The 12,344-nt window shown below is 42.3% G+C and overlaps 1 protein-coding gene across 2 annotated transcripts in view; it reads right to left on the reverse strand.

The window, feature by feature from the left end:
* Positions 1 to 282: 282 nt before the first annotated feature.
* The window catches only part of VWA3B (von Willebrand factor A domain containing 3B), a 983,684-nt gene continuing 971,622 nt past the window's right edge, over positions 283 to 12,344 (reverse strand). For both annotated transcript variants that reach the window (XM_085622889.1, XM_085622888.1), the window contains one exon: positions 283 to 2,572. In XM_085622889.1, coding sequence (XP_085479015.1) covers positions 2,377 to 2,572 — 196 coding nt within the window. In that variant the 3' untranslated portion in view covers positions 283 to 2,376. The remainder of the gene's footprint in view (positions 2,573 to 12,344) is intronic.

The raw sequence follows: 12,344 nt of genomic DNA on the forward strand, positions 1-12,344 counted from the left end.
ATAAAGGGGACTTAAGGCCTAACATGTTAACTTTAACTGTGGGTTAAACAGTGCTGACCAACTGGTTAATAACTATTCTTCTTTCTGTTTCTGCTTCTGCTACACCTCATGTCTCCACGAGGAATAGTTTCGAGAACTTAAATGTTGATCTTAAAAATTATTTTAAATTATTGTAATTTCCCATGTGGGCTCCAATCTTTTATGACTGCAGCGCCAATGAAGCCACTAAGAAGTACTAGTCTTTAGTGCTGTTAGTGTAGAACCCAGACAATAATTACGCTGTTTTAAAGGAACAGGGCCCCACGGGCTTTTATTGGTCAGGTAACATTTTTCCATAACTTTTAAAACGTGCATGATCACAAAACAGGCATAGAGCTCAATATGGATAAGAAATGCAAGAAATGTTCTTTAATTACATATTGGTAGTCAGCTGTCACAGATGTCTCTCATAGATGTCTAGGTTTATTTGTCTAACATTTTTTTTTCTTGAAAAATACTGTGGCACAGATTTACTAAACATTTGTGCTGACGCTAACTCGACACATTCATCACAAGCAGAGCTCAAACAACTTTTGTATACAAAAGCAATTTTGTGCTGAAAGTGGACCCTTGTGCAGAACCAAAACTGCTTTGCAAAAACCAATTTATGCAAAGGGGGGCATGCTTGGTTTGCAATACCCTGTAGCCCATCTGTTTTAGCGCAAAACTAGATGTACTAAAGTAGTGTAATGTAGCTTTGCACCAAATCCTAATGCCAGATGAGTCTAGAGTAAGCAAGGGGTGAAGTGTTTACTGCCAGATATATGTATCTGTAATGCATGCTACACTCAAGCACACATCTTAACAGGTGTCTGCGCAGAAACTTGAATTGGATGGTGCACTTAGAATACAGACTAGACATTGATGGCTTCAATTTGCACCATAACACAAGGCTGAGCATCAAGCAGAACAGCCATCCTTACCATGAGCGCAGTTGATCACCTGATCAGCATGTTGTCTTTAGTGCAACACAATGCACAGTGCTCCGTTGCACAAAGAACAGTAAACCTGGACTTCGATGTGAATTGGAGGGTGCAATGGATATACTTTAATTCATCTGATGGTACAGGGGTCTTGTGCTGCATGAACTGTGTCAAAAAGAAAGAAAAGTGACCGCTAGGTAGCATTGTGCTGAACGGTTTAATCAATAAGAGTGGGATGTTTCATTGACCTAGGCTTTAACACCGTTTACGAATGCCTTTTTCAAAAGAGGCCTGGATGTAAAGGGATTTGCGGAAATTCTTGCCCTTTCTAAGAAACAAAAATCCCTGAAGTCTGAGCCCATCCTACTAACACAAAGTGAAGCTTGATAACTGCAGCATCTGCAACTGAATATTTCTAGGCCATTAGAAAATCAAGTGATTCCAATGGCAATAACAGTTGAAACTTCCTTTGCTTGCATTAAATATTATTCAAATATTTGTATGGCTTATTAGTTTATAATAATCAGCACAGCTGAAAGTAGAGACCAGCACAGTGAATTTCACTTGCACTAGTTACCTGAAATTCATCGAGTCAGTGCAGTAGAAAACGTGCAGAAGACACCTGTGAGTCTCAAGTGGAGCTTACAATAAGAGAAGAGCAGGGGAGAGCTGCAGCTAAATTGTTAGCAGGGTTCCTGAGACTAAGGAAGGAGATGGTGTTCGCCAGGGATGTTGGCCAGTCCTTAATCTCTGTCCTCCCAGCTCTACATTAGGCCTGCCAGAGAGCTGCATACATGCCGTCCAAGAGGTAGAGCCACGTTCCTTCCTTTACTTTTATTATGGTGTGTAGAAATAGTAGAAGGGCTTCTAATACAACATATGGCAAACAACAGCTTTCCTATTTCCGTAGACGATTGTTGAAATAAAAAAAAGACTAATCTGCTGAAGTTTAGCGAATTCAAGCAGCAGCTGGCCTGAACAGTGTGGAAGGTGGTAAAAGGTTCCCCGAAATAAGTGCTGAGAAAACCCACCGGCTTCCACCGGCACAATTTCACCGGCCAAACTGTGGCAGGCAGTTTGGGGGACGTTGTCATAACACAGGGCAGTGCAGCTGCATTGAAAATGTAAAGAAGGATGGGCGCAGCTTGAGTTCTGTGCTGACCAAAACACTGTTGATATAATAAATGCAGGCTATAGAATACTCTGCTTTTGCCACACACCAAAACACACCAGGGTTTCAGAAGAAAACCTTCCTCGATCATGCTGATTGATTATCATGAGTTGGAAGAACATTTTGTCAAATCACAGTGAAAATGCACAATGATGTGAACACAGCCGAACATCCAATGCAATGTCCAAACGATTGATAAATTTAGGCGCCATGGCCTTAAAAAAGCGCGGGAAACAGTGCCTCCTACTGGTCCTCTTCCTCAGAGCTGTTGGGTGTGACGGACACCGGGGAGGTATCGGACGTGGAGTCGTCGTGCTCCGAATCACTTGCCCGTCTCCCAGACTTGATTTCTGAAAGCAGCTTGTGGTAGAGCTGGGCGGCCTCGTTAAACTGCTCCTCGGAGAGTCCGAAACACAGATGAGGGTCCACATGGCGGGAGCTGGAAGACATAACCCATCGATAGAATGTTATTCAGCCGTGTTTCAGCTACCCGCGTGAGGCCTGGCTCCCCTGCGTGAAAGCAGTGTCACGTGACAGGCACCCCCCGGGGAAAGGACAAACCGTTCAGGATTCTTAGCGCAGAATTTAACAGACAATTTGGTCCCTTTATTTATAAACTGTAGCTACAGTCAGGGGCAATTTGCATACACTTAAGAGCACGAGTGTCAACTTCGAGTGCATATACGATCACGAGCTACGCGCCTCTGCGGCCCGGCTGAATGCATAAGCGATGCGTGCATAGGAGAGAGAGAGAGAGAGAAAACGGAAACGAAATGGGGAGAACCATTATAGCATTTGCCAGCGATGATCTCAAATCTCGCACGTTAGACATCAGTCATCAAATACAAACGCGACTACTGTGGAATAAGGATCCGTACCCTGCATTTTATACTGTGTAAACAGGAAAACATGTCTTCGTGACGGTAAACAACAGTGAAACAAAACAGACTTTTAGAGCAGGAATGCGGCAATCGGACAGACATGTTATGAGCCAATGAAGACACGGACCCTGCAGATGCTCACACCTTGACACATCAGCACACCTTATATTTCCAATTCTTTGCAAAAGCTACTTCAAGGGCCTCGCTTATTAACCAATTCAGCCCTGTCACCTTGTATCTATTATGAACAATAAAGTGACTGACTACCTTGTTTGGTTTGCGATCTGTGTGGCCATGCCGCCTTTGTGTACATGTATAGTTGCCTACTGTCTTGTAATTTATTTTTAGGTTTCATTCTACATTTTCAGCAGTCTGTTGTCAAAAACCTATAGTCTGAAATACAACGTAGAGAGAGTGGGCGTTGGGGAAGCCCCCTTGGTCATGACTGGATGCCTTGCTTGTCTGTCTCACTTCCCCACTCATAGCTTTCTTCTCTACTCAGCCTCTGGACCCTTTCTCCGTTACCTTCCACTTTTGACTTGAGGGGACTACTTTTTATGCATCTTTCAACACTATGGGACCGATTACGATGAGGCCCGAAAAGGCTCAGATCGACCGTTGGAGCCTTCACGGCCACATCGTAATGGGCCGCTCAGTTTACTTTCCGACTGCCTAATTATGAATTAGGCGGTCGGAAAGTAAACCGGACGGTCATTCCGGCTGGCTTCCGATGGGCTCCAGGAGTCCGTCGGCCAGTCGGAAGCCGGCCAGTAATCTCAAGGGTGGGCCTTTCTGCCCTTGAGTTTACGTTGCATGGTTTCTAGCATAGTTTCCATTCTGGCCTGTCCGACATGGAAACCATGACAGAAAGCATGCTTGGGGGCCCTCAGCGGGGCCCCCTTGTGCTTGCAAGCTCCAGTTGGGCACCTACGTTGCCCCCCTGTTGATCCCAGCACCCCGTGGCAGGCTCGTTGAGGTGCCTACCATGGGGTGCAGGGATGAACTGCACCTTCCTTTTCCCCATGAGAGCATGTATTATGGCAGGTTTACGACTGTCATGCATGCTCCTATAGGGAAATGCAGGAATGTGACCGAACAGTGTTCAGCCGCATCCTAATGAGGCGGTCGGGACCGCCGACCAGAGGTCTGTCAGTCCTAGGACCGAGTCGGTGTTAGGCGGAAGCAATTACGCCGACATCGAAATCAGACCCTTGATGTAGCTTTTAACACTCCAAGGGACTGCATCGCTTTCCTCGCTCACTTTAAGGTTTCACCCTTTATTTATTATTATTATTTTGATTTTTTCGGATTGTGAGAGAACAACAGGTGTACGCTTCTAACAGGCAGCTTTTTTGTGATTTGCTTACCCCACCCTGTTAACCGCACAGTCATCTTAAGGAGTTTTTGGGGCCCTGGGCAAGACATATTTTTGGCCCCCTGTTTGGAACGAATTTGAGTTTTATTACCTATTTTATGATAAAACAAGCTGGTATCATGCCAAAGAATATTATACTTAAACTTTCACACAAAAAACTGCTGAAATAGGTCTTGACTGGGACCCAAAAATCCTTATATTGCACTAGGTAGAGAGAGTCATAAACAGGGGCAGGAAGAGAGAGTTTCTTTATGAAAAAAAATAAAAGTGAGACAAAGCGATAGAAACTGAGAATGATCACTTTACAAAGATGACTTAGAAAGTGGAGGTCCTAAGCAATTTCCCACTTTGCCCGTGCCTTAAAAGTCTCTGTCACTGCGCCTTCTACTTCATTTTTAAATAACATTTTTGCAAGGGCCCGAGCTGCACACTGCCACCAGGCACTCGTTGTCTTTGCCATTTCACAGCATCTCACCAAAGTTTATTTTTTTTAATTAACTATTCCAAGACAATCGTCCGTCATCAACTCGAGCACAAGAAAAACAAATGGGTGGATCAGTACCATACGAGACATTTCTGAGAAAAATTTGCTAAACTAATGATGCAAGGTTGGTAAGCCTGACCGATTTATTTTCCATCTACAAACCCTGGTTCTTGTCCTTTTACATAATTAATTAAAACTCTGGAGGCATATATACTTTGTTAAATTCCTTCTGGGCTGGCACTGTCTGCTGATGTATTCCAAAGGAGCATACATCAGCTATTGAAGGTTTGGGAAATTAGACTGTTCTTCCAGGAAGATACTGTTGTTCATGGCCAAGATGTGTTCCAAATCAACCACGTTCTGTGTGAAGTTATACAGAGAGTACCGCAGAGAAAATTATAACGCTGATTAGTAAAATGGTTGAATTAATCTTAGCCACTGGTATTTAATCTGAGCTGTACTCCAGTCCATGTTTTTATAGCTCAAGGTGTCCTACCAAAGAGGGCAAAGCATATGCAAATCAGCCTTGGTCCTGCCCCAATAAGAACAGCTCAACCCACACTCTCAGGTCACATAACCTCTGATGGGGAAACAACAACAAACACAGCACTGTTTTGGTCCTGTTCGCATCATTGCCGGAGTGCAGCTTCATTCCTTTGGCTTCCTCAGCATTAAGCAGTAAGTCTGATTGGTATGTCTAACCTGGGTCCTGAAGCTCCGTGCGTGATAGGACTGAAGCTGCACCTTACGGAGGAAGCTCAAGAAGGCTGACACCTGTCTGAGTGTGCTTGTTTTCCTGTGCAAAGATGATGTGGCATGGCAGCCCAGGCTGGACTGTTCCTAATGGGGGAGGACCAATGCAGTTTTGTATATGATTACTCCTTTTCGCAAGTGGCACAGTAAGAAACAATTATGGGCTTGAAACACTTTCCAAGGAAGGCCAAGGAGCCTAGCTGCTGGAAACGTCATTACAGTGGCTTGTGATCACTCACGCTGTTGTCAATGACCGCAGAACCCTCAATCATGTCACACCGTTTGTACCACTAGTGAGGCCTCTGAAAATGTAAATATTACTTTGATTTCCATTGGGAAAATATTGTTTATGTCAATCAGCGCATGCATGATTATCAAATTCAACTATGCTGTTCCCTGATGGTTGTTGGAGAAGACATATTCCTGTCTAATGACTACCCCATGATTACATTTGGCAGACTTTACTCTAATCAATTTTGCATCAGACTTACACATTATTAAGATTAGAGACAGAAACCTCATGTGACCCTACCTGTTGGACTCCTCTAACCAACAAGCATTTGCAATGCAATAGGTCACGCATTTGCTTGAGTTATAGACATTGGTGTTGTGAATGATAATGTCTTTCACCCATGTGGTATGGTGTGTATGTATGTGGGGTGTAGAGGAATTATGTGGCTTGCATTGGAATTGTTAGTTGTGAAACTGTCTGGTGTGCAGTGGATTTGCGTAGTGGAATTATGTGGCATGGCACCTTATGCCTGCAGTGCTCAACAACAGCTTGCCCATTTTATTAATTAATCGCAAGACAGTGTTAGGAAACTAATAGATTATTGTGGGTTTTACACACTGGAAAAATGAATTATTTTATCAGGAGAAAAGCATGTACATGCTTTGCCAGCCTGTAGAAGAGGCAAAGGTTTTTATAGGGACTTGTTTTCAGTGCAAGGTATTGCTTTCCCGAGTTCACTGAGAGAATAAAAAACAAGGAAAAAGGAAAGGAAGAAAGTAGGAAAACAAAATTATTACAAATGCTCAAATTCCTTTTGGAGTGTCCTTTATTATCTGAGATAGTCAGATAAGGAAACAACTTTTCCAAAAGGAATTTACAACAACATTGACAGAAGACAAGAACTGCTCTAGCGTGGAATGTTTCCTGTGCTGACATTTCGTATAAAGAGTTCTGCTGTTAGACTCTAAACACAAAGGCGTCATCAAAGTAATGAATTAAAAACAAAAACATAGACATAGATATAGAATGGAACAAGATTGTGTGGGGATGTGCTCTTGGTGAAAGAGCAAAATTAAATCACTCAAAGTGAAGTCATCCAGTGGCTGAAGTTGGCTGAGTCCCTGCCTCATACTGTAAGTGGTTGCAGGCTGTAGCAAAATGTGAATGAGACACCAATAGAGCAATGGATGAAGAAAGCTGGCTGAAAGCCCCTTTAAATAAGGATGTTTACATATTTATATGTTTTTGACCTCAAAGGTTCTTATGTAACGCCAGACGTAAAAAGCTCTTAATCGTGAAAGTAGGGCCACCAATTTTCCTCACTGGGAACAAAGGGAGTACAAAAATAGTTCAGAATGTCTAATATGGTTTCAGATGAGCACCATGCTAGTATTAACTTGTTAATGCTTTCAGATGAGAGCCCATTTTTTATTGTATATGGTTACACAGCGCACTAACAACCTACAATCATTTATCATTTAAATAAATGAGGAGATAACATGTTTGTAACTTAAAAGAAACCAAAAAACAGATGTAGATATGGGTACATGTCAAAAACAAATATAAACGTGAGATTCATATTTGTAATATCTCAAATGAATGCACACCATTTCAGCATGAGTTATATTAACTCAGATGAGCACTGCTGAATTATCTTACAAGACTGTAGTAAATCGGCAATTACTAATTAACTGAATTAGCAATTACATTTCTTTGCAAAGAGATTCGCTGTGTGTATCTAAATAGGTTGTGAGTTCAAAGGTAGGATGAATTTCAAACTTTGCCAAGAGAAGTTTTCTCGCCAAGATCGAAGCCCTTCCTAAAAGGTTGCCTGTTCAAATGGCACCAACGATTTAATTATTGCACCTCCGTGAGACTGACTTCCACTGCAGAGGGACAATAAGTCTCTAGGATTAATTAATCAGTTTAAAGTCTGCAATTCCTTATGTGAGTAGTCTGCATCCTGGCACAACATGAACGCTGCCGTTTAGGAAAACCACATCTGGCTTACTTTTTCCAGCAACTTTAAAAGGACAAATCCATTTTCTCTCTCAGTTTTGCTAGTTTAAGAACAGTAGCCCACAACCATTCGGATCTGCGTTACGGTGCACATCAAACACACATTTAATAGAATTAATATTTATGCTTTATAAATATCCTAAAAAAACATATCTTCTGAAAAAAATTGTTCACCAATAGCTCTCTTCAGTATGTCACGTAGAGAACAGCAAATATTGTACTGAATAGCCCAAGTTTTATTGTGTGTTTCCGGGCTCAGTGCTATTTCGGTCACTCTATCCCTGTAAGGAAATGTTTACCTACGGTGCGTCATTCAAGCAGACCACCTTAGCAGCTCGTCTGTCTAGTACACCCGTCAGCAACAGGGTGTGGGCTACACTGGCTTCACTGCGCCAGGGGAAAACATATAAAAGCGGGCGCCGTGCTAAAAGAAAGCACTGGCACCCATGTACGGTAATTAAACTAGTCAAGCAGCTAGAGGGTCAATAACAGCGTACATACAACAGATCATTACAGGAAGGAGAAGACTGAATGCGATAATGAAAAGTTGGCACCATATCCGCTCCTGATGTCTATTGCTAAACGGCAGGGAAACAGACAGTCCTCTCACTTATGGTTACCGCATCTGGGTTTCGTAGGGGTGGTGGGGCGGGCAGGTAGTATTGTGGGAGGGGTGGCTGGGAAGAGAGAGGGCACCGCCAATCAGTCAACCCTTTGCCACAGTAACCTCCCTGTAAGGTGTGGACTCTGGAGATGGGGATACGTGTTCGAGCCTCAGTGTCGGCTCAGAATGTTGTAAATATTTGTACATTTTTGAAAAATCACTTAGTGTCTCATCCCACCCCTTCCTTCCGCCAGCGAAATATAAATGCACAAATGTAAACGGTAGGGAAACAGACGGTCGGGCCATTACCTCTCGCTTTTGGTTAACGCATCTTTGTCTTGTAGGGGTGATGGAGATGGGCAAGTAGTGTTGTGGGAGGGATAGGAGGTGGAAAGAGAGAGGGCACAGCCAATCAGTCAGTCCTTTGCCACTGTAACCAGTAACACAACTCTGGTGTTAAGAGGGGTGGGAGGAAGAATGCTAAATTTAAATATAAGAAGCTAGGGCACTGAAGCTGAACACAGACAAACAGTTACAGAGCAGGAAACCAAGAAAAAAAGAGTCCCCCAGAGAACAGATAAAGAACCATAGCGGATTGAGACAGTACTAAGAACCTGCTCTGTGGGAGAAACAGAAGAGAGAAAGGAGGGACAAAGAGGCAGGATTGACTACTAGCATGCAAGGATTTTTAAAGGATACTGACATAGATAATAAATGAAAGCAATGTCAAAAAAGGGGATGAACTTTATGCCCACAGACTGATTACAGCAGCTCTCGAAGAAACAGCTGCGCTGTCTAGCGTGACCTAAAAAGGCTTAGAATGTTGACAAATTAACGAACAAAATGGAGCTAAAAAATATTTCACATGTCATGAAAAACAAATATAAAATAAAGATAATACCAGAAATAATAACTTTACGCTTTTACCAATCATATATGAATGCATTTAGACTTTTTAAACACCACTTCAAGAAATTGAGGCATTGTAATTACTAGCTTCATATACGAAATTTGAAAGACCAAGTCCCAAACACTCTTGCTCTATGTTATACTTTTCAAATATTATTTGCTGGACTGGTTTCTGCTGTACTAAGAACAGTAGACAATCAACATAACATGTTAAAAAAACATTTTTACATTCAGTTTACACCATTCCTTTATTTCAGAACAGGCATCAGCTCTTCAATCAGCCATGCAGAATTAATGCCCAATCATGAACGCAATACTTGTAACCTCATCTCCCTTGCACGCAATTTCTCTAAATATGGATATATGTCCCAATTAATCATCCTGGTTAAAAATTGTAAAATAGAACTTTTAGTACTCAAGTAATTGCTATTGCAAGACTTACTATATTCCACTGCACAAAGAAAGCACCATCTACTCCACATCGTGAGCAAGCCGCTGCCCTTTCCACATACATTCTACTTAGATTGGCATCTGGTAGGTCAGGTGGACACATTGAAGTGCATCAATTTGAACCTGGTGTTGCATGACATATTTTTTTTTTCATCAGCTCATATGTCACCATCCATTCTTCGTCACCATCCGTTCTTTATCTGTCGGTGTGCCCCTAAGTTGTCTGTCCATGCCTGTTTGACCTCAAGGCTCTCCTTAACCTGGTCTTTTTTAGCTGTTGAGTGGATCCTACTGTCAGCATCTTTTTGTGCACGCAGAGGGAGGTTATCCCGCGGCCTCCTGGTGCTCCTTTTCTCCCGAAAATCAGTACGGGAACTGCTGTCATGGTTCGTCAGCCTCATCAGAGGTTATATCTATCAAGGACGTCACTCCCAGAATGACGAGTGCATCGAGCCAGGTCACGGTCTTCTAACCCACCTGGTTGTTTGGCTGATGTTGGTGTTTTTTTGAGGCAGGCCATCTTTCCTATTTAACTGTGTGGCTGCCCTCTGCTCTCACCGTATACTGGACATCTGATAACTTCGTTTCATATCTGGATGTCCCTGGATTCATATTGCGTTATATTGATTTTGTGTAAACTCAGGCACTCCACTTTGTTTCAACTTACTATCACATTTTACTGCGCCCTGAAGAAGGTGGGACCCACGCATTGGGGTCGCACACCGAAATGCGTGTTGGCGCTGGAGTCCTCTGTTCTCTATATCTCCCACAAGATTTTCTATTTGTGGCATTCATTGAAATGTTTAAATAACTTGTGTTAATAATTTTGCTTCATCCAATGAAATGATATTATTGAGTTGATGGCATTACCATTATACCACATAGTTTATTGTGGTCTGAGATAGTTACCACATTGTCATTAGCCTGTTGTGGGGGTTGTATGATTTTTATGTATGTGCGAATGAATGAGTATGAATTGGTCTGAGAGAATGAGTAGTCTTTAGTGCGAGTGGTGCGCCTGGGTTTTTCTTGTACTGTATTGTATAATATTGAATATTTATCAGCTGTATGTATTACATACAGTTGATAAATATTCACCGAAATGACTAATTTAGATATTGCTGTTGCTATGGGGAAGTTTATGCAAAAAGTGAAAGTATTTTTGAATACCTTTATTGAGCTGTAGCAAATAGATTACGTGCAACTTAGGTTATAAGACGTATAAATGAGTTTTTAAGATGTATTTTAATATTTTAATGTTTTAATAGAAATGAACGTTTTAAGATGTAATTTTAAATATTGTGTGTTTTGTTTATGGATCTACGGTCCAAATAAACGTGAATTAAAACTGAAAACTGAACTGAACTGTATGTATTATAGCTTTTCTGGAGATTTGTTACAATAAATATAATATTACTATTTTCAAAAAATATGTTTGAAGTTTGTTAGTACTTGACATATGTGTGCCCATCTTGGCCCTCAGCACACTGTATTGTTTACTCTGATGGGATGTGACATTGCTGTTTTGGTTTTGTATCAGTGATGGTTAGTATTTTTTCCTAATACTTTTCAGGCAGTGGGTTCTTGTGAGTTGCTTACGTGTCTCTTTCCCTGCTTCCACTGCCTGTGTATTTGTTATGGGGCCCCCTTCTGTGTGATTTTTCAGCATCTTTTCTGGTGTCTCTGACTGCTGGGGGGCTCCAGGGAGCTCTGACAGATTTCCTGTGCCGTACCTGTAATTTTGCCATACTGTAGGAACTAACAATTACCCACAAGGGACAGATCCTCACAGATATATTTAAACTGTACCAATGTCAACAAGTCCAACTCTCGGGCGAAGGGGAGTCATTTTATAACCGTATTGATCACCCTCTCCCATATGTCAGCTGCTTGTTGCACTAGGTAAGGGAAGTTTCCGGGCACCCTCAAGCACCTTGAAGGCAAATCCAGTAGGGGAGTGTTTCTGCAGGTGCCCTTCAACAGTTGCTTCTCCAGTTGTCATAATCCGTCACCCACTGTGCTGCGTGTTGTAGCTTAGTTGCATAGTAATACAACTCTATGTCGGGTAGTCCCATGCCCCCCTCTTCAAGGTCCAGTTTGAGGCTGGTAAGTGCCACCCTGCTTCTCTCTCCCACCCACAGTGGGGATATCAGCAGATGATCCAGTGTCCTAAATGTTTCTCGAGTGAGCATGTGTAACAAGTTCTGTACTATGTAGAGGCATTGGGGGAGAAAAAATTATTTTGCAATTGCGATCCACCCTTGCCACTGAGAGCAGCAGCGTGTTCCAGAAAGTGGTGGGCTGTGATAGACCCTCAAGCATCTTATCTGAAATGTTGCGGCATTGTGCCTCTGTTGTGTGTGCCACAATAATTCCCAAATATCTAAATGTTTCCCATTTTAGACCCAGATTAGGTAGTTCAAGCATAGGGGAAGCACAGAACGCTTCCAAGGGGACAACAGTATTTTACGGCTATTGATCCCAAGGCCAGTTACGGCTCTGAA

This window comes from Triturus cristatus, chromosome 8 (assembly GCF_964204655.1).
Source record: "Triturus cristatus chromosome 8, aTriCri1.1, whole genome shotgun sequence".
Classification (NCBI taxonomy): domain Eukaryota; kingdom Metazoa; phylum Chordata; class Amphibia; order Caudata; family Salamandridae; genus Triturus; species Triturus cristatus.